General features: G+C 37.1%; 1 protein-coding gene across 3 annotated transcripts; it reads left to right on the top strand.

The window, feature by feature from the left end:
- The first annotated feature begins 389 nt into the window (after positions 1 to 389).
- LOC126764077 (28S ribosomal protein S5, mitochondrial) lies at positions 390 to 27863 on the top strand. 3 transcript variants are annotated; one of them, XM_050481855.1, is made up of 3 exons: positions 415 to 585; positions 26619 to 27169; positions 27241 to 27340. In XM_050481855.1, the coding sequence occupies exons 1-3, from the start codon at positions 465 to 467 to the stop codon at positions 27307 to 27309; spliced, it is 741 nt and encodes a 246-aa protein (XP_050337812.1). In that variant the 5' UTR covers positions 415 to 464; the 3' UTR covers positions 27310 to 27340. The 3 variants fall into 3 exon arrangements, with proteins under 3 accessions (XP_050337811.1, XP_050337812.1, XP_050337810.1); XM_050481854.1 differs by having other exon boundaries at positions 390 to 495; positions 26619 to 27863; XM_050481853.1 differs by having other exon boundaries at positions 416 to 585; positions 26619 to 27863.
- The last annotated feature ends 45 nt before the right edge of the window (positions 27864 to 27908 follow it).

Raw genomic sequence — 27908 nt, 5'->3', positions numbered from 1 at the left:
AAAAAATCGAATTGTTTTAAAGAAATTTTGCGATTTCACTCTTGTCCTCTTCTTTAAAATTTCAGTCATAAGCCACTTTTTTACGCAAAAAACTTTGTTTCCTTGCTTTTTTGTATTGAAGGAGCAAACTACAATTACTATCCACCAAGTTATCCACTGTTAAATTGATTAAAATTAATTTTTAAGACTTCTTAAACTTCTTCAATGCACCTGCACGCCGCGCAAAATATTTGCAAAATATTTGTTTAAGTATCAGCTGAGTATTTGCAAAAAAACATCAGGGTTGCAATATTGCCGCAGTTATTTGCTTGGTCGAACATCCCCAATCCCTTCATATCTGGTCAGTACTATAAATTGCCTGTTGAAACGCGGCGTAAAGGCCGGGTAATTCCCACAAATGGGTGAATGATATCGATATATTTCATTCTCCTCAAATTGTTTAGTTTTATAGATTATCAGCAAAAATGGTTGGAGTTTTTGGTAAAAGTGTAACTAGTATGTATAACCATTTACTTAGAAATATTTTAGCTCCAAGCAAGAAAGTGACGACAAATACCTTTCGATATACAAGTTTCTATAACAAATGTGAGTTCTTGTAAAATAAAGCTTATTATATCCTGATAGTACTGTTTAAGCGTGATTGAATAATAATAGGTTGTATCATTTCCACAAAAGCTGCAATTTGCAATTAATGCTGGGAATCAAATCAAAAATTCTAACCAAAGCATGGTAGGACTGTAAGACATTTTTTAAGTAGAATCAAGTTTTCCAGCAATCCACGTTATGTAATTGAACAATTTTTTGAATCACCTGATTCCGGAGTTAAAGTCGGTATGTTGCTTGGAGTTCAAAATAACACACTCCGAATTCCGAGTTCAAATAGGTATGTACGGATAGAGGCAGTTCTTTAGCGGTCAGCTTTAAAAAGCTCGCGTAAAAGAATAGCGTGGGTATGTATGGATAGAGGATGACCTCCATATCAATAAAATTTCTGCCTATAGTTGCCGCTGACTTATGGTTATTGAGATATTTGCATTTAATGTTCAAAAATTAAACGGCACGATTCCGATTACTTTGGCGGAGGGGTAAAAAAAACCGAATTTCCGTATAAATGGGGTATGTGCGGATAGGGGAGCTTCTCCAGAGAAGAAATATCCAAAAATAATATAAAAATAACTTTTATTTTTTAATATATTCACGATTAAAAGTTCAAAAATTTGCACTGATAACACATGGTATTTCTCTATGTTTTACTAAATTTTTTCACGTTTTTCCCTCTATATATTTAAATATACACTCTAAACATTGAAATAAGTTCACATTTCACTTTTATTTTGGTATATTTTACCTAAATTTATTACTTTAAAAATCACTTAGCACACTCATCGTTGAAAAGGTTAGATTTTTTACAATTATGAGGAAAACAAGCCTTGCCACGGGTTGGGTTTACTTTAGTATCTCATTTTCATTGCTTATTCCTCTTAAATGCATGCACGAATTTTTTTAAATTTATATAGCACGGATAGCCAATGAATTAAACTTTGGTTCAAATGTAAATTTATTGTTAAATGTTAATTGGTTTTTTAGATATAAGCAAGCAAAAAACGCACATTTTCACATTTGCTCAAACAATGGCTCTCTTCTTTTGAAGTTTTTGTTGCACTGCTTGCAAAAAATTTAACCAATTTAACACACATACATTCTTTGAAATATATTTAATTGAATTAATGATAAATTATGAATTTTAAGTTGCAAATCGCGCGATTTTTAAATAAAATTTTTAAATTACGTGTTATACTGTTTGTTTCAATGTAATATGATTTGAACTGTCAAACGACGAAGAATAATAAGCACAAAAAGGAAGACAGTAATAAAAAATGGCGGTCTTATATTTTGGGTTACTTCAAAATATTACGTCGTTATTTTTTTCCATGGCGTAATATAATAAAAATCGCCCGACTTTTCAATATATTGGTCTTGTATAAATGGTTGGTTGGGTTATCTTGGTATTACCGATACATATACAATTTTTAATTTTCAGTGTTTTTATTATTTAAATAAAGTGGATTTCCACTTTAATTCATTGAAATAATAAAAATAATAAACGCGTATGCGTAAAAATAGATACATTTTATAATAATTAGTGAAAATTGTATGGAAAAACTGCGATTTTACACCATTTTCAGGAGGCTGCCCTAGAGCCCCCCGTGGTCCTAGGGGGGGAAGGGTGCAATTATTCAAAAGCTCCATTCATTACCTTTCAAATGAGGGGGGTAGCAAGCCCCCAGCCCCCTCCCCCTTTGCGCAAAACCTCTTCAAAATGAGATACTAAACTAAACATTCCCCCTTGCCACATCTTAAACAGCAAATATGTAAAATTTTAAACCATTTTTCTTTGTTTGCTTTTTCGCGTGATTCTTTTTTCGGCACGATTCCGATTACTTTGGCGAAGGGGTTAATAACCGAATTTCCGTATAAATGGGGTATGTGCGGATAGGGGAGCTTCTCCAGAGAAGAAATATCCAAAAATATTATAAAAATAACTTATTTTTTAAAATATTCACGATTAAAAGTTCAAAAATTTGCTCTAAGAACACATGGTATTTCTCTATGTTTCACTAAACTTTTTCACGTTTTTCACTCCGTATATTTAAATATAGACTCTAAACATTGCAATAAGTTCACATTTCACTTTTATTTTGCTATATTTTACCTAAATTTATTAATTTAAAGATCACTTAGCACACTCATCGTTGAAAAGGTTAGATTGTTTACAATTATGAGGAAAACAAGGCCTGCCACATCTTAAACAGTAAATATGTAGGATTTTTAACAATTTTTCTTTGTTTTTCGCGTGATTCTTTTTTTTTTATATTAACTATAAAAAAAAACTCTCTACATATGTATATGTGTTATATGCGATTTATGTGACTGAAGTACTTTCGCGTAGTATTCCTTTCTGCGTTGGCGGCCTTAGGTCGCGCTTTAAAAAAATAACCCTGGTCGAGCGAATACCCGGGGTGACTGAAGTACTTTCGCGTAGTACTCCTTTCTGCGTTAAAATAAAAAAATATATTGAGTTTCGTTATGAAGTGGTTATATTTTTTGGTTATCTTGCACTAACCAAACGTTATAAACAAGTTAAATTTTGGTTATTATATCTGTCAGCGCTTTCCATTTATTCTTGATAATACGTTGTTTTGTACATATAATAGGTGACAATATATATAATATTATTATATATAATATTACTATATAATATTACTTATTTCTTTATTAAATTAAATAAAGAACATATCCACATGAATGGATAGAGGAATTTTTGGGAAAAAAGGCATTTCAGCGAATTTCCATATTATCACATGGCAGCGCTCCATTTCGTCGTAATTTTTAGCACACATGATGTTCACTACGAGTGTAAAATGTAATTTTTAAAATAAAGATTTCTTCGGTAAAAAGACTTAAAAGTGTAAAATGTGGATTTATTTATAAGTTTATAGTTTAATTTAATTAATTTGAATTGAAAAATTTGAGTAAAGTGTGTTTAATGTGGTAAAATAGCATGTTGAAATGTTTGGAATTTGGGAATTTTTGAACTTTAAGGTCGAAATATCTCGTAAACTAAGCGTTTGCGGTACCTATACCCCTGTATATTTTTTAATCAGGAGGACTTCCTCTTTCCAACGGTACCTTCAAATCGCGGCGCCAAAGAAATCGGAATTGTGCCCGCTGTACAATCCAGAATTAGGGGTGCTGGTGTTTCCTGTTCCAGGTCGCAGAACCGGCAGTTAGCGCAGAAGACTATGCCCATGTTGGACAAGTGCTTCCTGAGCTTGCAGTGGCCTGTGTAGATCGCGACGAGGAGGCGGAATTTGTCACAGGGGAGTTTAATTAGTTCTTTGAACCTGGAGAGGCTGTAGCCCCCTAGAAGCAGCTTGGCATGGCGCATACCTGCTGCCAATGCCGTTCTCTCTCCATTCTCTCCTACGTACGGAGCAGCTCCTTAAGAGTGTAGGATCCCACCGCTATGCATGGTTCTGGTCCCATCATCTTGGACGCTGCCGCAGAGCGGGCCAGTTCTTCGGCCCTCTCATTTCCTTCTCTTCCTTTATGCCATGGCACCCAGATGAGGAGCACCCGGTTGCACAAAGATAGGCGGTTTAACCTTTCTATGCATTCCTCTTCTAAAAGCGATTTGGTCTCATATGCTGAGATCGCTTTTAGTGCCGCTTGACTACCGCTGAGAATGGCGATGCGCTGGTTGCGATAGTTGCGGCGGAGGTTGACCTCTATGCAAAAACTTCAGCCTGAAAGATACTTGGGAAGCATCCCATTGGTATGGACAGCTTAGTATGCGGTCCCGCAATACCTGCCCCAAGACCTTCGGGTGTTTTTGAGTCGTCAGTGTACCACTGGATGGTACTGTCTTCCAGCAGCATTTCCAGCATGGAATCACTCCACTCCCTCTTGCCGCCCAGAGTAACTCTGAAGTTCTTTTTAAAATTTATCCTCTTCGTGGTGCCGTCCTTTGGGAGGAGGGCCAGCGGTGTGCTTTCCGCTAGTGCCTCCATCTGTCGAGAGGACATTAGCTTCCCTCTTCCGCAGCCCTCTGCTGACATTAGCAGCATGGTATGTTTTGTTACTTGTTTTATCACCTGTTGCAGCGGTGTAAGCTCCAGTATGACTTCCAGTGCCACCGTGAGGCATGTGCGCATTGTCCCCGAAGCACAGACACAGGCACGCCTTTGCAGGTTTGATAGTCTCCGGACCACCGAAGACTGCGCTGCCTTGGCGGGCCAGGCAACCGCTCCATAGGTGACAATAGGCCTTACAATCATAGTGTACAGCCATCTAATGATACTTGGCTTGCATCCTCAGGATCTGCCGGCCAGGCGTCTGCATATCATAAGTGCTTTAGTTGCTTTGGACAGCGTTAAGTCCAAATGCCTACTCCACCGTAAGGATGAGTCTAAAGTGAGGCCAAGGAATTTGACCTCCTTCGACATCTCCACCTCCATGCCTCCAATTGTTACGGACCTCAAACCCGGAAGAGATCTACGCTTAGTGAAAGGGATCCCGGTAGTTTTTGTTGGGTTGATGTTTAACCCTATCGTGTTGCACCATCCCTTCGAGAGTCAAATCTACCTCGCGCCATTATGAGAATGTCGTCCACGTACCCTTGACAGCGGATTCCATTACTGGTGAGCAACTCAAGAAGCTCATCTACTACCAAGCTCCATAACAGAGGGAATAGTCCTGCGGGCAGCCCCTTGTGGTGCCAAGACGGATCTTGCTTTCCCCCACCGTTGTTTCCGCTACCCTTTGGCGCAGTAGGGCTTTTATCCATCTGCATACCGGAGCTGTTACGTTCCTTCTCTCAAGTGCCTTGTTCACGCTAGTGTGAAATGCGTTATCAAAAGCACCCTCAATGTCTAGGAAGGCGCAACCTCGCCATTATCCAGCGAATCTTGCAACTCAGACGTGAGTAGGTACAGAGCAGTGATAGTGGATCTACCCACTCTGTACGCGTGCTGTCTGGCATGTAGGGGTGCGATCTTCAACGCTTCCGATCTGATGTGGTTATCTATTGCTTTCTCCATCCACTTTAGCATGAAGGATGCGAGACTTATAGGCCGGAATGATTTGGCTAACGAGTAGTCTCTCCTCCCTACTTAGGGGATGAAAATTACTTTTGCGATTTTCCATGGCTCTGGGATATACGACATCGCCAGGCTGTCTCTCATCAGCCCTAGCAGGTGTGGCAGGAGAATAACCATATCCTTGCTGCAAAAGGGCTGGGAAGATGCCATCCACTCCCGGTGACTTATAGTTCGAAAAGGAGGCCAGTGCCCGACTGACTGAATCTTCAGTGAACAGATTCTTTGCAGTCAGCCAGTCCAAGCGATCCGGACTACGTGTGACCGATGCTGGAGTTAGGTCAACCTGAATCGTCTCCGGAAAGTGCGCTTGTAGGAGTGTTTCTGCTCTCTCCTCCGCGCTAGTCGTATAGGTCCCGTCCTGTCTTTTTATGGATAATACCGTGTCCGTATTACCTCTCGACAACGCCTTGTTAAGCCGAGCTCCCTCTGGGGTCGAGAAGACGCTGTCACAGAATTTCCTAAAACTATTTGTCCTCGCAAGCCTAATGTCCTTGTTGTAGATTGTTAGGTGCTGCTGGTATTCTTCCCAGTTACCTGTGCGCTTGGCTTTATTGAACAGCCTTCACACCCTATGCCTAAGAACCGAGAGCGTGTTAGACCACCTGACTTCTCATCCAGGCAGTCGACCAGCTCCATACCTCCCTTAAAGTATATACCATTAAAGGAGCCGGTGTATCCATCGCCCATGAATAGGGCGTTTACCAGGCAGTCTGGAAGAGTCGTCTGCTCTTCAGACCCCAGGGCCTCCGCCGGGTAGTTGCGGGGCACCACCGCAATCCGGATGCTTCTCATGACCTCCTTATATTTACGGTTTAAGCAGTTACGGTTTGAAGCAGTTAATTTATTTACTCGTTAGGAATAAAATAAATATATAATTTTTAGTCAGCCAATGAGATTGGTTCTGACTGATCCTTTATTTGTATAATATTTCACCGTATACACATGTACTTCAATATTGAATATATTACACTTAAACTGTACAAGTGGTAACTTGTTACTCGGCAGTCGATAATGATAAAGTGACCTCAAAACCATTGTTCCAGTTGCTTATATAGGCTATGCTTATCGCTGCTCATACTATTGAGATGCTGGTTGTTTACTAGTAAATAACTATTTGGGTTGTTATTATTTGTTGTACTGATAGTGCGCTTCTATGGTTCTAAGATAAAGTTGTTTTATGATTTTTCTTTAATGTTTACTGAAACATAAGGTTGTGGTTAAAGTATTAACTCTCCCCTCTCTTGTGAAAAATAGATCTCCTGATCTATACTTGAGTCTTGAGTAGATGAGTCATTCCTACACGTTCTATGGTAGCGTTGTAGTTTCTCAGATATACAGTTTTTTGATAAATTATAAGTATATAGTTTGAATATTACAAATATACTTAATCCTAGGACTACAAGTACTTCTATAGTTATGAACATATTCTTGATTGGGTGTTCTTCAAATGGTATTGTACAATTGTCATTAGGTTCTTGTTTACAAATATATTTACTTAAATTATTTTTACATTTAGATGTTAATATTATTTTATCTTCACATTTACTTACGATTTTATTCATATCCAAAATGCCTTGACGATAGGATAATGGAGTTACTTTGTATGTTGTGCATTTCTTTTCAATGACTGGATATTTATAAATTACAATGAAAGTGTCGTCTAATCTACCTACATGCGTGTCTGCATATTCGAGTATGTCAATAACCGGTATACTAGTTTGTTCCTTTTCTGATATCCTTTCAATCTCGTCCGTATTTATTGCTGCTGAATAAAAATTTCCGCTCTTCGCGAAATTAATTGTCGTAGTTAAGTCAAATAACTCCTTGTATAATTCTTGCAATATAACTTTTTGTTTAATCGTCCCAATATTAAAGGTTTTCGTCATTACTTCTGAGGTTGTCCCTGTGTACGATCTTCCCCTCCGTTACATAAACTGTTTGTCCTGTTTTATATTCCTTTTGTGTTCGTTTTTTATTGTGGTATGGTAGCATATACTCCTTATTTTCGATCAGTTCTTTTATTCCTTCAGTCTTGCTCCTTTCAAAAAATAATTCGATAGTTTTCCTTTTTGTGACGAAATGTATTGTCCTATTGTATTCCTTGATTGCGTTGAATAGTTCTTCTGTCGCGGTTGATTTATTTTGTTTAATGCGAATTCTAGTAATTTCCAGAATGGTTGAAAGCAGCCGTTCAACTTAGCGTTCGATTTTGAATGGTTTGCTGCGGTCATTGAATGTTCAATATGTAGCCGTTGAAATAGAGCTTTTGCTGCTATGCTATTAAATATAGTCTCGTTATCTGTCATTAGTTTATTACAAAATGGGAATATTTGTATGAGTAAATATCCTTTAATATATTTAATTTTTGCTCCGTATTCTTCTATAAAATTTTCCCATCGTTTTAATTTTGAATTTGGGGTGTCCTCTAATATTGAAAAATTAGGGATTGATGATCGGTGTAAATAGTAGTATTTCTAGTGAGACCATACAGATAATTCCCAAGTTTCTTGAGTGCCCAAACGATTGCTAACATTTGTTTTTCGTTTGTTGAGTAATTTTGTTCAGTTCGCGTAAATGTACTTGAAATGAATGCTATAGGTTTCTTGCCTTGTGACAATACAGCTCCAATCGCATGATTGCTTGAGTATGTAGTCAAATCAAATCCTTTTCCAAAATCTGGTTGGAATAATTCTATTTGTTCTTTTAGTTTATTTTTTAGTGTTTCAACTGCTTTAAGTGCTTCGTCATCTAATTTTACATGTACTGAGCTACTTTTATTCTTTGAAATATTACCATTCTCTCCTCGTAGGTAGAGTGTTAATGGTTTCGTTATGGATGCAAATCCTTTTATAAATTTTCTATAATATGAGGTCATTCCCAAGAAAGATCTTAAGTCTTTCAAATTTGTAGGGGTTTTGTACCTATCTATAGCTTCTATTTTTCCTGGATCTACTGTAATTCTACCGTTTTTATACTCTCGCAACAAAGTTGCTAAGGAGAGTATTATAGTTTTGTTCACATAACGGTTGTTTGTAAGTCCTAAAACTAAAAGAAGCAGATATCGGGTTATATATACCAAAGTGATCAGGGTGACGAGTAGAGTTGAAATCCGGATGTCTGTCTGTCCGTCCGTCCGTGCAAGCTGTAACTTGAGTAAAAATTGAGATATCATGATGAAACTTGGTACACGTATTTCTTGGCTTCATAAGAAGTTAAGTTCGAAGATGGGCAAAATCGGCCCACTGCCACGCCAACAAAATGGCGGAAACCGAAAACCTATAAAGTGTCATAACTAAGCTATAAATAAAGATATTAAAGTAAAATTTGGCACAAAGGATCGCATTAGGGAGGGGCATATCTGGACGTAATTTTTTTGGAAAAGTGGGCGTGGCCCCGCCCATTACTAAGTTTTTTGTACATATCTCGGAAACTACTATAGCTATGTCAACCAAACTCTACAGAGTCGTTTTCTTCAGGCATTTCCATATACAGTTCAAAAATGGAAGAAATCGGATATTAACCACGCCCACCTCCTATACATAGGTTATGTTGAAAATCACTAAAAGTGCGATAACCGACTAAGAAAAAACGTCAGAAACACTAAATTTTACAGAAGAAATGGCAGAAGGAAACTGCATCCAGGCCTTATTTAAAAATTGAAAGTGGGCGTGGCCTCGCCCACTTATGGACCAAAAACCATATCTCAGGAACTACTATACCGATTTCAACGAAATTCGGTATACGGGTTACCCACTCGAAGTGTTACCTATTCAAACGACTATAATTTTTTAGTTTGATAATATTTTTATTGATTCCAATGACAAAAATGTATGAAAATAATCAAAAATTTAGAATCCTCTCACTTTAGCTCGATATGGCCACCTTTTGCCTTGACTATGGCCCTCAAACGGTCAAAAAACGAGTTGCATGCTGCACGAATGTGAGCTTGTGGTATTTTGGCCCATTCACGTACAATCGCTTTCTTGAGCGCATCCATACTGGTGTATTTTTTAGTCCGCACCTTGCTCTCTAAAATGGACTATATGGAAAAGTCCATCGGATTTGCGTCTGGTGAATTCGAAAGCCATTGTGTCGACGAAATGAAGCGTGGAACATGATTTTTTAACCACTCTTGGTTAATTCTCGCTTTATGTAACGGCGCCGAGTCTTGTTGGAACGTCCATTCTTTCCGGCCGAAGTGTTTACGTGCCCACGGCTCTAAAGCACCTTTCAAAATATTTTCACGATAATAAGTCGCATTTACTTTGACACCAGGCTCGATGAAAACGACTGGAGAGCGCCCATCAGCGGTCACGGCAGCCCATACCATCACTTGCGATGGGAAATTACTTCGGGTGGCCATTCGTAGGCTTAAATTCTCGTACGTGCGTTCGGTCAAGTAAACACGGTCATTTTGAGAGTTTATGAATTGCTCAATAGGGAAATTCTTCTCATCAGAAAACACAATGTTCGGAAATTCGCCACGTTCGTGCAAGTGTAACAACTCCTTCGCTCTTTCGAGTCTAACTTTTTTTGCTGCGGTGTAAGATTGTGTCCTTTTTGGAACTTGTAAGGCTTGACCTTTAGCTCATTTTTCAACAGTCGTTGCATTGAACTTTGCGAAATTTTCAGCTCTTTAGCCATTTGATTGCCACTTCGACGTGGATTTCGTTCAAGTCGAGCCTTCACTTTTCGAATCATCTCAGGTGATGTTGCTGTTTTCTTATGACCACCTCCATGGCGTTTTGCGATGCTGCCAGTATCATTGTAACGATTTATAGTGCGATACACAAACATTTTGTTCACTTCGAGATGTTTTAGCTGACGAACAATTGCTGCTTGTGATTTTCCAGCCAAATATAAAGCAATCACACTATTACGTTTAAATTCCATCACGTATAACTTTTTTTTCACAAGACACAGACTAAAATGTTTTTGTACGCTTGTAAACAATGGAATGATTTGTTATTGGTGTAAATTTAAGCGCGCTGTCATTAATAGTGTGGTAGTTATAGCAGTTTGAATTTGGTAACACTTCGAGTGGGTAACCCTGTATAATATTTTCTTAACACCCTGATGACATGTACGAAATATAGGTGAGATCGTTTCACAACCACGCCTTCTTCCAATATAACGCTTCTTTGAATTCCATCTGATGCCTTCTCTGTATACATTAGGAACCAATGATGATAGCGGAATAAAACTTTACACAAATTCGGTATTTGAAAAATATGTAAATGACGGATAGTGATTATCACTTTATCATGCGAGAGTATAAAATGTTCGGTGACACCCGAACTTAGCCCTTCCTTACTTGTTAATTATACTTATCTCCTAAAAATTCTGTCTGTCTTTGAAAAATTTTTGACTTTTCATCCGAGATTTTCATATTGGCTGCGTGTAAAATGTGTATTATATTGGTGATATCTTTCATATGTTGTTCAGGGTTAGCTGAATATATTAGGACATCATCTATATACACGTATGCGCATACTTCTATGAATGGCCTGAGGATGTCGTCAACGCATCTTTGAAAGGTCGACGGTGCGTTTTTCAGTCCAAATGGTAGTCGTAGAAATTCATATTTGGCATTATTTATTGAAAATGCTGTTTTTCCCTGTCTTCTTTTTTATTTTAATTTGATGAAATCCTGATTCCAAATCTAACGTCGTGAAGTACCGTGCTTCTCCTAAGTTTTGGAGCATCATGGTGATGTCCGGAATGGGATATCTATCAGCGATTGTTTGCGCATTTAACTTCTGGAAGTCAATAACCATGCGTCTTTTTGGGTTGCCTTGCTCGTTATTCCCTTTTTTAGAAACTGTCCATATGGGTGAATTGTACGGGCTTTTGCTTGGCTGTATTATTTCATTATCTAATAATTTTTTTATTTCATTTTCTACAAATGCTCTATGCGCTTGGGGGTATGGATACTGTCTGACCCAAATAGGATTACTTGTTTCTGTTCTGATTTCTGTCTCTACTGTAGTTACGTAGGGTAATGTTTTACTCTGCTCATTTCTTTTCATTAATTCATTTATTTCTTTTTTATACATTTATTCTCCTATCATATAATTTATTCTTGTTAATTTATTCTTTTTCACAATTAATACATTTCTTTCTGTATCTATCATTGCTTTCATTTGCTTTAAACTTTTAATTCCTATCAAGAAAACGAAATCTTGTAAGGTATCGAGTTCTAAAAATTCCATACTGAATCCTATTATATTCAATTTATTTTTATCTTTAATTAATGATTTACCGTGTAAAGTAGCGGCTTGTTTTATACTTTCTACTTCTATCCTTTTTGCGTGAGGGAATTTTGGATTTACATAATTTTCTTCTGCACCACTATCAATTAAAATATACACTGAGTTACCTTCTTCTGTGGTCCTTACAAGCGTTGGTAACCCATGCCTTAGAATAAAAAATATTCTTCCTGTTCATATTCTGTATTTGATTGTTGATCGTGTGTAATTTGGTTGATCCGCTGATTCTTCGGTTGTATATTAGCATGACTTGTATTATCTTGTTCTCGTTTGTATCCCAATGGTCCTGCTACTTTCTAAAATGGATTTTGATAATTCTGTCGAGGCTGCGGGTTTCGTGGTGGTTGTTGCTGATTCTTGTTGTAACCTTGTCTCGTTGGTCTACGGAATATGGTGGAAGAATCGATATCCATTGGTTCAACTGGGGGTTGTTGTTGACAACAATAATTATTCTGATGTTGATTGCTGAAATTATGATTCTGATGATGGTTGCATCGTGGAATGTACTCGAGGTTCTGATGGCGTGAATCATGTTGCATTGTACGGGCGATACTGTAGGCATCTGCTAATGTTGTGCAGGCTCGAATGTTCTGATTGCTTTAGCTTGGATTTCTTGTGTCAACCCTTGGACTATTCGTTCTTCCTTGTGTGTCATCTCAATCTTGGATAGCACTACATTCAATGCTTGGTTCAGATTGTCATAATATACATGCAGTGGTAGTTCTTTTTGTTGTATTTTCGTCATATCTTCCTCCAGAACGTATATTGGTCGTTTGTCGGCATAGGAATCGTCTAACCTATCGATGATGTCTTGGAAATTTCTCTTTACGTTGTGGTTGATAAGGATCTGTGCTGCTTTGCCAGTAATTTTTCCTCTGATCATTATTAATGCTTGGGCATATATATTATGTCCTTCGAATTGTCGTATGTCTTCCATTAATGTGGTTGCTACTTTACTCCAATTCCTGTATTCGTTGTAATCACCATTAAATTATGTTATTGATTTAAATATATTCAGATCCACTTCTTCTGGTCTTGTGTAAGAACAAATTTGTTCTGTTCGTTGTGGAATGGTTGCACTTCTTCCTAATTGTAGTTCGGATAACTGTCGTTGCAGATCGGCGACTGCGTTGGTTAATGCAATTAAATTTGCTTGTTCAGTCATCTTACTGATTTATTTGTGATTTATGTTACTAAAGATCGGTCTCCAGTTGTATTCTTGGAGCGCTGCTTGATATGGTATTCTTTCTATGAAAGCGTGTTGTTTGCCAAGGATGGTATATTGATCCTTTCAATATGTTGTCGTATTAGGATTTTTATATGAATCCCTTTTGATTGACGTTGTGCGGGATGATGCACTGGTAAACTTCTTGGATGGTTTAAATGAATCCTTTTTTTGTTTCCAGGGACTAGGTTCTTCCCTTTCAGGCAGGCTGACTAAGGATATTATTGATGATCACGTTGGGCGCCACTTAATTTATTTACTCGTTAGGAATAAAATAAATATATAATTTTAAGTCAGCCAATGAGATTGGTTCTAACTGATCCTTTATTTGTATAATATTTCACCGTATACACATGTATTTCAATAATGAATATATTACACTTAAACTGTACTAGTGTTACAAGTGGTAATTTGTTACTCGGCAGTCTATAATGAAAAAGTGACCTCGAGGCTATTGTTCCAGTTGCTTATATAGGCTATGCTTATCGCTACTCATACTATTGAGATGCTGGTTGTTTACTAGTAAATAACTATTTGGGTTGTTATTATTTGTTGTACTGATGGTGTGCTTCTATTGTTATACCCTGAACAGGGTATATTAAGTTTGTAACGAAGTTTGTAACACCCAGAAGGAATCGTCGGAGCCCCTATAAAGTATATATATAAATGATCAGTATGTTGAGCTGAGTCGATTTAGCCATGTCCGTCTGTCTGTCTGTATATATACGAACTAGTCCCTTAGTTTTTAAGATATCGTTTTGAAATTTTGCAAACCTCATTTTCTCTTCAAGAAGCTGCTCATTTGTCGGAACGGCCGATATCGGACCGCTATAACATATAGCTGCCATACAAATTGAACGATCGGTATCAAATGCTTGTATGGAAAACTTTCACATTTGACAAGATATATTCACGAAATTTGGAATATATTATTTTCTAAGGCAACAATGTAATCTCCGAAGAAATTGTTCAGATCGGTTAACTATAGCATATAGCTGCCATACAAACTGAACGATCGGAATCAAGCTCTTGTATGGACAACTTTCACATTTGACAAGATTTATTAACGAAATTTGGAATATATTATTTTCTACGGCAACAATGTAATCTCCGAAGAAATTGTTCAGATCGTTTAACTATAGCATATAGCTGCCATACAAACTGAACGATCGGAATCAAGTTCTTGTATGGACAACTTTCACATTTGACAAGATTTATTAACGAAATTTGGTATATGTTATTTTCTAAGGCAACAATGTAATCTCCGAAGAAATTGATCAGATCGATTAACTATAGCCTATAGCTGTCATACAAACTGAACGATCGGAATCAAGTTCTTATATGGACAACTTTCACATTTGACAAGATATATTAACGAAATTTAGTATATATTATTTTCTAAACAACAATGTAATCTCCGAAGAAATTCATCAGATCGGTTAACTATAGCATATAGCTTCCATACAAACTGAACACATAGTTACTAACAGAAATGCACCTGTGAAGGGTATTTAGCTTCGGTGCAACCGAATTTAACGTTTTTTCTTGTTCTAAGATAAAATTGTTTTGATGATTTTTCTTTAATGTTTACTGAAACATAAGGTTGTGGTTAAAGGGTTAGGTATTAACTCGCGCGTGCTCCTCAAAGAGCGCACGTTCTTCCGGCGACAGAGCGTCCAGGAAGCTGAACTTTCATCTAGCCCCTGGTTCGATCTTGCTTGCGGTATTCGTGCTGCTGCAGCTATTCGCTGTTGTTGATGATGTTTTGGTTGTCGTTGTTGTTGTTTTTGTTTGTGGTTTGTTGTTGCTCATCTGGTTTTTACGACCATTCAGCTCACATTGTGGGCCTACTGGTCTATTATTTTGAAGGGGAATCGCAAAGGTCCGCCGCGCCAGAGCCCCTTGACGCCGTAAGGCCACCGTTACTTCCCAAGGCGACCCGGTGTTGTTCGAATACAGCCGAATTTACCTCCTGGCTGCAAATCAGGCTGCATGGGCACGGGAGTCACATAACACCCTGGATTAAGAGGTGGTAGCTCTTGGTCGCTGCACACATGCAGCTTCTGCCAACCCCCAGGAGAGATGCTATGCAGCACCACCCATGACGGTTGGAAGATGCCCTACTGTGTTGCAGTTTAAGCCCCTGCACCGCGACAAGGTGCCTACCATTCGCAAGGGCATAAAGTACCGGAGCAATTTTGAAAATAACGTTAAATAATAGGAACAACTAGCCATTTGGCTAATGACCCCACTGTATGTGTAAGGAAAGTTTTTCACAACTCAATTATAGCTTATAATGTATATAAAATGTTGGAAAGTATTTTTTATTATAGTTAATATAGAAAAAGGAATCACGCGAAAATACAAACAAAGGAAAATCGTTGAAAATCCTACATATTTGGTGTTTAAGATGTAGCAACGCTCGTTTTCCTCATAATTGTAAACAATCTAACTTTTTCAACGATGAGTGTGCTAAGTGATTTTTAAATTAATGAATATAACAAAATAAAAGTGAAACGTGAACTTATTTCTATGTTTATAGTGCATAATTAAATGTATATATTGGGAGGTTTTTTCGATTCAAATATTTCGAATTTGCTTTTCTCAGTATAAAAAATGTTTTCCCCTAAGTTTTCAGCCTGATTTGTATACTTTTTTGCAAATTCCAAGTATATCTGTTGATGCGCCTTTGATGTATAGGGCATTTGGCAAGTACTCGTCCATGCAAACCGCTTTTGTGCAATGTTCTCCTGATTGTACTGGCACTTACTGGTTTACCCGAGAGCGGAGACTATACCTTTTGATATTTGAACAGCGTTTGAAGCTGGATTTTTTTTTACTTCTCGTACTTTTTATCGTGCTTCATTTTCAGAAAGGCGTTTTGGTCGGCCCAGTCGTGACAAATTTTCAACAGTCTGATGTTTACCCTGTTTATCAATATTTTTTTTTTATTGTGCAATAGTGTCTTCCAACTATTTCTCTGATTTCGCGCAAAGATTTACCTTTTTTATTCAAATGTAATTGTTAACACCAGTGCCTAATTTCTTTTTACCAACCCTAGTGAGTATATAACAAACTATTGCCAGTAAGCTGTTAATAACTTTCACTCAACTGGCAATAGTTTCGTTAAAAACTCCCGCTAGATTTCACTCAATGGCTTAGCAAGCGATTCTGCTAGTCACTTTTTTTCACTTTTTCTGAAGACCTGAGAGAAGCAAGACGACGTCCACCGGCCATGATCACCATCATCACCATTATCAAGGTAATATATGTATGTATAATCAGTTATTTTCCAATAAAGAACCAAACGTTTTTTATATATTATATTAAACACCAAACTTGGTGTTTTTACTTTAATTAACATATTTTCCTGTTTGTTTCCTATTTTCAACCGTCGACGCATCGTCCTCCTCGAGTGACTCGTCGATCGTTCGAGAATAATCATTGGTCCTTCGAGCCGGATGATGATGATAAATAAAAGATATGATCCTCGTTATTGCAAGAAAACAGTTAAGCATTCCTAATAGCAATTCCCACAACAACCGGGTCTACGCACCAGAATCGACCCGGATTTTATCCGGCCATTTCGAATATCTAACCCCGTTTACATCGGCATTGCTTTTCTACTAACGGAATTGTGCCATTATATAAGATTAATGGAATTATGAATCAATATGACTAAAAATATATTGTGAAGAGTGTAATGTTCTATATGCTAAATGAGAAATACCCTTGAGTTGGGTCTTCCAACAGTACAATGACCCAAAGCACATTGCTAAATATGATGTCAAGGTCAGCCGTAAAGCAAGCGTTCGCATTGCGAGACAAACTGACAATTGCCCTGTGTTCTCGCATTCATTCTAATACGCCTCAGTAAATTAGACTTCACGTTCACTTAGTATGTTGCATATGCATAAGCATATCCAAGTGGATACGTATTGTTAATGGCAATTGGGTACACCAGAAATAGGGCGCAAAGGAATTCTATAACACAAATTAGAATATTTTATGTGCCAAGTACGGGGCTGAGATCAAACACAGAAACAAATGACAGACAAGCACACACTCGTTTGAAGTTTTTGGATTTCACGTGGACACAAGGAGCTACGTACGCAAGTAGATACTACTTATAGTAAAGCCTAGTTGTACAAGCACTTTGGATGACTGGGTATTGTTTAGAAACACCAGTTGAGGTCCACATATTTCTATGCATTACATATGTATGTATATAAATGTACAGGTATATATATTTCATTGCTTGTCCACATCACAAATCAGACACCAAGCCACACACACACACATGCACTTGCACAGGATTACAAAGCAGCGCAATTTTATTTATTTAATTTGCAACTCGTAGCGTTTGTGTGTGTATGTGTATATTACATTTTAGTAGCAGCCTGTATTTGCTGCTGACCGCGCTGCAATTCGTAGTCGCTAATGAATCCATTGTTTGCACAAATACAAACAACTCCGACAAGCGTATAAAGTGACTAAATCAGCGCTACTTGAATGTTGGTGAGGCGACGACAATAAACGGAAACAATTATTCAAAGCAAATGCAAATTTGAAAATGGCCAAAGCCGTAATAGCTGAAGCTGACCACGGCAACGGCGACGGCGAAGGCCACAACAAGCGAAATTGATAAATCAGTAACAACGGGGAAAATGCTGCGCAAGTTATTAGCAAGATAGCACCAATGATTATTCTCGAACGATCGACGAGTCACTCGAGGAGGACGATGCGTCGACGGTTGAAAATAGCAAACAAAAAGGAAAATATGTTAATTAAAGTAAAACACCAAGTTTTGTGTTTAATATAATATATAAAAAAACGTTTGGTTCTTTATTGGAAAATAAGTGATTAGACATACATATATTACCTTGATAATGGTGATGATGGCCGGTGGACGTCGTCTTGTTTCTCTCAGGTCTTCAGAAAAAGTGAAAAAAGTGACTAGCAGAATCGCTTGCTAAGCCATTGAGTGAAATCTAGCGGGAGTTTTTAACGAAACTATTGCCAGTTAATTGAAAGTTATTAACAGCTAACTAGCAATAGTTTGTTATATACTCACTAGGGTTGGTAAAAAGAAATTAGGCACTGACCAAAACAGTAAGTTTGTCACGATGTTTGTAACACCCAGAAAGAAGCGTCGGAGACCCTATGAAGTATATATATAAATGATCAGTATGTTGAGCTGAGTCGATTGAACCATGTCCGTCTGTCTGTCTGTCCGTCCGTCCGTCTGTATATATACGAACTAGTCCCTCAGTTTTTAAGATATCCTTTTGAAATTTTGCAAATGTCATTTTCTCTTCAAGAAGCTGCTCGTTTGTCGGAACGGCCGATATCGGACCACTATAACATATAGCTGCCATATAAACTGAACAATCGGAATCAAGTTCTTGTATGAAAAACTTTCACATTTGACAATGTATCTTCACCAAATTGGTATAGATTATTTTCTAAGGCAACAATGTAATCTCCGAAGAAATTGTTCAGATCGGTAAACTATAGCATATAGCTACCATACAAACTAAACGATCGGAATCAAGTTCTTGTATGGAAAACTTTCACATTTAACAATGTATCTTCACCAAATTTGGTATAGATTATCTTCTAAGGCAACAATGTAATCTCTGAAGAAATTGGTCAGATCGGTTAACTATAGCATATAGCTACCATACTAACTGAACGATCGGAATCAAGTCCTTGTATGGAAAACTTTCACATTTGACAATGTATCTTCACCAAATTTGGTATAGATTATTTTCTGTAATCTCCGAAAAAATTGTTCAGATCGGATTACTATAGCATATAGCTTCCATACAAACTGAACACATAGTTACTGAAAGAAATTCACCTGAGAGGGGTATATTAGCTTTGGTGCAACCGAAGTTAACGTTTTTTCTTGTTTTTGTTATTTTAGCGACGTAACCTCAAAAACTGTTTACTTTTTTTGACGCGAAAAAAACGAGAGTATTTTTAGTTTAAGTGAATTATATTTGGCTGTGTTTAGTTTTTGTTTATTATTAATACTAAGTTAAACTCTTATAATATAAGCCTTGAATTATATAATAAAACTTTTTATTTTTGTATTAAAAACTACGTTGGAATAAACACTTCAATATTGATAGAATTGCTGTTTACTTACATATTTATGACGCTCACAGTGTATTAAACATTGTTTGCTTAGTTGTGACAAATAAGCTTAAATGTGAGTTATTAATTATTGTTGCATAAATAATTTAATTAGCTAATTAATTTTATATGTGTTTAAATGAGTTCAGCCTGCCCCCACTGGCGCACAGCTCAATTCCCCATCTGATGACACCACATTAATACATTACCACTCAACATAACTCACCACACTTCTACGTCAATCAACCCACTCAACAAAAAGGATGGTCAAAAGGGAAAGGGGACACATTCGTTTTTTATATTTCGCACATCAACATCCATTTTGGTCTTTCTTTTTCGACACTGTGCCGCACTTGCTTCGATCGACATCGTTCCACCCGCGCCGACTTTCAGCGATCCAACAAAGTTCGACGCGATAAACTGATTAAACTATTGTTCTGTAAACAACAGATCATTTTAAATAAATTGTGCATTTTAAAGACTCTCGCGAGTGTGAGTGCAAATTGAAACTTCAAGATACAGTGATTTGTATTCCCCAATACATTGGGTCATTGGGTTTTTAACTTTTTTTCGAAATCGTAAAGAATGCCTTGCGAAAAAGATTTGGCAGAAGAAGAGAAAAGGGACAAATTATTGCATATCATGAAGAGGGTTTGTCAAATCGAGACATTTCAAGATTAAATAGGTCTAAAGATTTTGAAAGAAAAAATGGGACGCTTCCAAAAGTGAACGAACGTAGCATTAAACGGTGCGACTCAAATAAAACTGGTTTTGTAGCGCACTCACCTTTGATGTTCGTGAACTTCAAAAAAGGAAAAAAGGCATTTAATTTACCCTTTTCTATTAATACTTTTTCGAAATATAACGCACTTACACGTTTCTCGTTTGTAAAGAAACACATTCCCATCCACCAATTCATAGTCTGTTCTGTGTGACCAGTGGCGGATTTGCAGTCCTAGCCGCTCTAGGCCCCAGGCCATGTGCCGCCCCTTCTCAGCACCCATCATTATAGACTAAAGACAAAATTCATGAATTTACTTTATTCCCACTTTTAATTGATTCAGAAAATTGTTTAACTAAAAGCTAGCAGATAAAGCTAGTTATATTTTCCGAGATTTCAGGGATGATTGGACATTTAAATAAAACATTTAAAACTGGTTTTAGGTTTTGTTTTTAATAAAATAAATGTTTTACTCGTTTTTTTTTGTTACAAAACTCGTCTGCACTTAAGCGCAGCAAAACCATTAATCAAATCTTCGCAATCCAATTTGCTTAAAAAATAAGCTTCTATGTTAAGCAAAGCAAGATCGTTTAACTTCTGCTCGGTCATTGTTGTGCGTAAATAGTTTTTCACTCTCCGCAAATAAGAAAACGATCTTTCTCCAGTACAGTTACTGGCAGGTATACACAGACACATACGAAGAGCAATATCCACGTTTGGGTAAATGGTTTGAAGACCTTCGGTTCGTAACCATTTCAACAAACTGACTGCAATCTTTCGCTCCTCATCCATCATCCCGACGTCTTTTCAGTTCTTCTGACAATGTATCAATTACTACTAAAAAAGTATTTATTATAAAATTTTCACGGCCAATTTTTTGTTGCATCTCTTCACCTGTATTTGTCTCGCCAGGAAGCAGATTACGCTTTCGATTGCGTCGAAAATCTTTTTCGCATTCTTGTACGAAGGATAGTTTTTTCGCTTTTTTTCGAAATCATCGAAATTCTCGATTGTTTCGCCAACAAAATGTATTAAAGCCTCGTACAGTTATATGACAATGGTAATGTCAATTTCCACACTCTGTAGTTTTTTACTTGTGGCGTTAATGCGATCTAGTAAACATCCCCAAAAAACGGCCATGAAGGCCGTTTCAAAACGTTCCAGTTTCAAACGAATACCTCTTGCTTCGCATATAACGGTTCTCTGCTGTTGTGTGTCATTTTCGATGGTGACTAGCGTTTTATGGATTTCATTCCAGGATTCGCGTAAACTTTTGCATGCGTCTGCACGAGCTGACCAACGAGTCGTTGATAGACTTTTGACGGTGAAATGGGTTTGAAGGAGTTCCTAACGCTGAGTTGTTGCTGCAAAGAAATTGTTTAACTCTTGGAGTAGAGAAAAGAACAAACAAGCCTCTTGGCTGCTTTCAGCTGCACATTCACCTACTAAATTCAGGGAGTGTGCTGAACAGGGAACATAGTCGGCAAGGGGTGAAATTTCCTTTATTTTAGCTTGCAGGCCGTTATAATTGCCTGACATGTTAGTCATGTTGCGTTGTCATATAGTTGCCCGTGGCAGTTTGAAATGTAAACTCCCAATTCAGTTAAAGTTGAAGTAACAGCATCTGTCATTTGTTGTGATTTGTGGCCTGTGTTTGGAATAAACTTGAGAAACCGTTCTACAGGTGATCCATTAGGCAGGACAAATCTGATTACATATGTGAGCTGGTCTACGTGAGATATATCCGGAGTCGAGTCAATGATCAGGGAAAAATATTTTGCTGTCCATATTTCCATTTCAATTGTTTCCAAAACTTTGTTTTCCATAAGTCGAATGAACTCTTCGCATGTTGTTGAAGAAATATAACTCATAAAAACTGAGCCTGGATTTCCATAACGTGTAATGTGTTTAGCTAAGAACGGATCGAACTCGGCGATAAGCTCTAAGGACATTAAATAATTTCCATTGTGGATTGATCCAAATTTTTCGTCGTGTCCTCTGAAAGGCAAACCACGTGATGCAAGTGCTTTTACGCATGCAACTACTCTTTTCAGAATGTTTTTCCAGTAATCTATTTCTTTAGATGATATTAATTTTTCCAGTCATTGGAACCTTATTTTTTGTCGAACTGACTCTCCCCGCCATTAAAAAGCAAACAAGGACCACAAAAAATACATCCAGTACTTTTGGAATAAATTAGCCACTTTCGCGGAACTTTTTCACCATTTAGAAGCTGACGTTCGAATAAATGTCTCGACAACTGTCGCGCTTTATCTTTGTAAATTCGCTCACTCTTGGGAAAAATCATTTTGAATGTTTTGATTGGCTCCGTTCTTACAAATGTGATCACGCGTGAACTCGTCGATTGTCCATTTAGCTGGATCGTCGTTGATTTCATAGAGCTCCTGGCCCGGAGGATTGGGCTGCACTCCTGGTACGAGTGGAATATCTTCGGCTTGTTCTTTCGATATACTTGTCACATTGATCAAAGTATTTTCACTTGAAGACACTTTAGACACTGCAGGAATTATCAGTTGACGGAACGCCACTACTACTTAGAACGTCGAGTGTTGGGTCAATAATAGGATCTTGAATATCTGTAGACGGTTTTCCAAAGAAATCGTCTAATTTCCGCGTTTTTTTAATCGTATCCTTTTGTTTATCATTTTTTTCTTTAGCTCGCTTGCGATACTCTGCCCCACTTAACCTTACCCTTTTCTTTCCGTCCATATTTAACTATGTAACACAGGTTTTACGTGTGCGTGAGATAATTACAAATATTAATTAATCTTGTTGTTATCAGTGATTTTTTTTGGCACGATTTGCCGCCCTTAATATCTGGCCGCCTTAGGCCCGGGCCTACTGGGCCTTAGGGCAAACTGTGTGTGACCGAAATACGGAACAGTACATCTGTTAGGTCCTGGTGTCATTTTCCGACGTATTTCAGACTGCGCGCCGCACGTGAGTGGAGTATGTCGTACTTTGTCTACACCTGTACTTCAGAGAGCTACAATGAGTAATATATTGTATGTTTCTTCATGCTGACACGGACATGACATTTGACGGACTCTGTCATATTTACTAGTGCATATGTACATGGGCATGTATATAGAAATAGAATAAAAAGAGTGCTAAATCGAAAAAAAAATTATTCGTTTAAAAAATGTACATTTTGTTTATTAAAAAACATCAAAATGGTTTTGTTAAAAACGACTAAAAGAGTATCAGGAGTCAATTACTAGATTTGTCAGATTTTACACCCAAAATGGCATAAGAGGGCTTTGTCGGTGGAGTCTGTGTCAAAATTGTACTATGCGCGTGGCAACACACATAAACGTGGGCCCACATTTAGGTGATATCAAATATCTCTGGACTTACTATACAAATTTCAAACAAATTCGATAGAGTACATTTCCTATGTCAGAGTACGAAAATAGGCGAAATTGGACAACAACCACACGTACTAAATATGACTCAATTTAAATTCCATCTGATTCTTTCACTTTCCAGTATACAAATAAAGTAACAATGCTTATATGGAGATATACTTTTGCCTTAAAAGTATTCCATCTCGAGTCTAAAAAATGTCAAAATCGGAAGGTGACTTTGCAACCCTCCAGAGAACGAATATGTGAACTGTGCTAATGGCTAACTTTTAACTAAAAATATCGGTCAATGTCTGAGATATATAAATGAAATTTGGATAGAATCCCTTCCTGATAATAGTATGTTCGTATGCCAAAACATGGGTGGAATCAGGCCAATAATTCCCTTAGCCCCATATATTAGGTTGTCAAAAAAGTCTTGCGGTATTTTCGCTAGTTGACGCTGAAAGCGCGTAGTTCTAGTTTTATTCGTCGCATCGGGTCGTGCTATACTTTTTTGGAAAGCTCATTTCACGCGCTAACACGTGTTTGATGGATTGTCGTTTCTTTTAAGTCGTTCGTGAGTTATAGCGTCGCAAACATGGAGCAAAATAAAGAGAAAATACGGCATATTTTACAGTACTACTGCGATAAAGGCAAAAATGCATCTCAAGCCGCCAATAAAATTTGTGCAGTTTGTGGACCCGATACAGTTTCCATTTCCACTGCACAACGATGGTTTCAACGTTTTCGTTCTGGTGTAGAGGTGGTCGAAGATGCGCCACGCTCCGGAAGGCCTGTCGTCGAAAATTGCGATAAAATCGCTGAATTGGTCGAAAGAGACCGGCATAGTAGCAGCCGTAGCATCGGTCAAGAGCTGGGCATGAGTCATCAAAAATTCATTTCAATTCAATAATTAAAAATTCAATAAAAAAAAAAAATTAAATGAAAATACCGCAAGACTTTTTTGACAAACCATTATGTACTTAATAGAAATATTTTCAAACTTCCGGCTGCCTTTATACTGCATATCGGCTAATATGCGAGTTATCTTAATAAAATCGAGCGATCGTGTTTTTCTAGTAATGGTACGTCTTGAATAGAAATAGGTTGAATGAACCTTAATGAATCCAAGAGAACGTATTTTTTTTTGTTAAAAATATGTAGTAATGCCAAAAATAAATAAAATCGGGTCAATATTACTCCTTCCTACCATATAACTTATATAAGATTTTCAAATCGGGTTGGCTAAAATCCCGACATTCTGTACTCCTTCGCTAAGCATTCGACCTGCGACCAAAAGTACAGAGGCACAAAAAATCTTTCAAAGAAGCTTGTGCCAAAAACATCCATGCAGTCCTGCTTGAACTGGAAATGGTTCCTAGGAATGCCAAGAGTACTTTCCCACAATTCGTGGACGAACTTCAACAATACATACTACTGTGATCAAATTGAAAGGTGCAATACACCAACCAACAGATTTTCCAGTCATCATAGCACTTGGAAAAATCTTCGGAAGTGATGGCCATCAGAGCCTTCTTCGATTCAGCTTTTATATTCTCAATTGAGTTAAAACGGTCTCCTCGGAGTGGTCATGTGAATTTGCTGAACAGCCAGAAGTTACAGGAAGGTAAATCTGGCGAATGCGGTGGTTGCGGCACGATATTAGTTGAAAATGTGGCGAAATGATCACGAATACTCAATGCAGTATGAGATGGTGCATTGTCACACATATTTGTTCAATAAATTCAGACTTAGTAAAAATCGAAGAATTCACTTTTAGAGCCTAACAAAACGACGCGTATCTCAAATACTAAAGAATATTAGATGTCATTAACATTACTACCAGCTTACAGAAAAAAAATTTACCGATTCGAAATCTCGTGAATCGAGCTCGCGTGTAAATTATTCAGCCCTGTCTTGCAATCCATTATATGTATATACTGTATACTGTTTTTTATTTGTTATCATTTGAAATTGTTCGAATTGTAGAACAATTCCAAACTTAAGTTTAAATTGGCATTCTGATATTCACATTCACTCGGAAGGTTAAACTTTGAATTTTCTCGGAATTTGTGTATGCCCAGTTTATGCCAACGGAGAAATTAATCGAAAAAATTTAAGTTTTTATTGAATTATGACCAAACAAAAATATGCGCTTATGATTCAGCTGTTACAGCAAAACCCAAAAGTGGCTCAGGATTTTACAGAGGTTCCTAAGAAAGAAGCTGCAGCATTTTGGAAAAATATAGCCTATGAACTCTGTTGGGAGTGTTTTGGTCCGCCTTTCAAAGACATTTCTAGCTGGAAAAAGGTAGCATGCTATTTTTGTAGTTTTTATTGTTTTAGAAGCAGTTAATTTAAAGCTAGCTTGTATACTTTATTTTTTACAATCTTTGGTTAGATTGGAAGGCCTATACAAAAAGAAACAGCACCATTTCAGTGCATTGGAGAAAGCTGTGATAACACTAATTGCACATTGCGAGCACAAATGGAATAAATGCCGACGTATCGATGCCATCAGTGACCTGCAGTTCAGCACTGCCGAGACGTACTTCTAGGCGACCCGATACATCTACAGCCGATTTAGTTAAATATTACTTTTACATACTTCAACTAAAAAACGTAAAACCGAAGACAATCGACGATGTAGATAATTTTTATATATATTATAGTTTAACTATGAGTTTTTTGTGGATTCTTAAACAGTACATTGTTCCGTCCACATCGAGAGGGTTGCTCGTGTTCCCCAATGATTTTCGATGAATTTTTAGATCATCTTCCTTGAATAAAGATAAATACAAATCTTACCGAAGCCATTTTTGGTTCGTAAATTCAGTTTGAATTTAATCGATATTAGTTTTTTTTTTTTATCAAAATATAAATATTTTCCTCTTCCCAGCTAATTTCGTAATGTTAAATTTCAAAATTAAGTACTGCAATACTTTTTATTTAGTTACAGCAAATTATTCGCATTCGAAGCGAACATACGGGTTCGTATCTTTGCTCCAGAGGATTGGGTGATAGGACTGTTTACTAATTAAGGTGGATTTTTGATTCCCTCTATTGTTTATAATATGAATGTTTGAGGCTATTAAGTTTTTCCACGCTACGTTTAGTTTACAAATATAAACAATATCCATTTAAGATAATAAAATATAACAATATCCATTAAAGATAATATTTTTTTTATTGAATATTTCTAATTAATAACATAAACTTTATTTGTCTTTGTAGTATCTGCGGAAGATATATGGCGTGGAGTTACATCTGTAAGCAATGCCGGCAAGAAGAGAGGAAGAGGGAAAGGATCTGGTAAAAGAGTGGCAAAAGATCTAAACAGAGGGCAGACAATAGGGGTCGGAAGCAGAAATTTCGTGTGGCCTGGATTGAATGCACCAATCGTTCGTGGGAAAACTTTAATTCAACAAGAGCGTTTATCTGAGGTTAACAATATGGATCGAAATATAAACAAAATTCGAGACCTAATGGGCACTTATCGAATCGCAAAAGTGAACTCAATTGATCGTGGATGGTCTGGAGCGAAAATGCCAGGCCGAAGCATAGGACCTCCGGATGCTATAAACGAAGAAATGTTCGAAAATTTTGACACAAGGGTGCTTGAAAATAAAATTGTATTTATAATGAAAGGAAATATGGGAAGAAAGCGGCGTTACTCTGTTCTTTCAATAACAGGAAACAAAAAAGGTTTAGCTGGCTTTGCAGTGGCAAAAGCTCCTGAGGTTCGTACTGCTTTGAGGAAATCTAAAAATCGAGCTGCTCAGAAAGTAATAAAAATTGAATTGTGTGATAATCATACAGTATTTCATGATTTTTCTTGTGCATTTGGCAAAACTAGAATTTTTGTTCAAAGAAAACCGGAAGGATATGGCCTTGTTTGTCACCGTGCGATCGAAACTATTTGTAAAGTGATTGGGATTCGAAATTTACATGCAAAAATAGAGGGATCCACAAATTTGCAACACATTGTCAAAGCATTGTTTTTGGGATTGCTGCAGCAAAAAACTCATGAAGAAATATCAAGAAGAACAAACTTACATGTAATAGAGTTTCGCAATGAAACTGGACTACATCCGCATATTATTTCAAAGCCAGAATCTTGTAAAGCAAGTAAAGGTCCTTTGTTAAAAGAGGTTGCAGATTATACTCAATATGTTTTGGACGATAAAATTAGTTTGAAAAAAAGGAAGTTTGCTCCTTTTTATATAGATAGTAAAGGCTACAACTTATTTTTAAAAAGAAAAGAACAAGTTCGTAACCAACAAAAGGTTCGCGTCAATATGAATGCATTTGATAATGATCTACCAAGCGTTTGACGGAATTACTAACTAATGTTATTATCGGTCTTTATATTAATGGTGATTCTTGTAAACAAGCTTTATTTTAATATTATTTGCAAAAAGAGCAATTTCTGATAAACGAATTTCGATTACAATAAAAATGGAAATATCTTTCATGCAACACTGTTTAATATAATTTTTTTGAGTATAGAACCGTAGATAGAAC

Source organism: Bactrocera neohumeralis, unplaced genomic scaffold (genome assembly GCF_024586455.1).
Source record: "Bactrocera neohumeralis isolate Rockhampton unplaced genomic scaffold, APGP_CSIRO_Bneo_wtdbg2-racon-allhic-juicebox.fasta_v2 cluster09, whole genome shotgun sequence".
Classification (NCBI taxonomy): domain Eukaryota; kingdom Metazoa; phylum Arthropoda; class Insecta; order Diptera; family Tephritidae; genus Bactrocera; species Bactrocera neohumeralis.
This window is presented reverse-complemented; position numbering and strand designations above follow the sequence as displayed.

What these genes read in the sequence shown, in the direction of transcription:
- LOC126764077 (XM_050481853.1), top strand. Translation starts at nt 465, where the DNA reads ATGGTTGGAGTTTTTGGTAAAAGTGTAACTAGTATGTATAACCATTTA. An exon ending in TACAAGTTTCTATAACAAAT is followed by an intron (nt 586 to 26,618) that starts GTGAGTTCTTGT and finishes TTGTCTTTGTAG; the next exon opens with TATCTGCGGAAGATATATGG.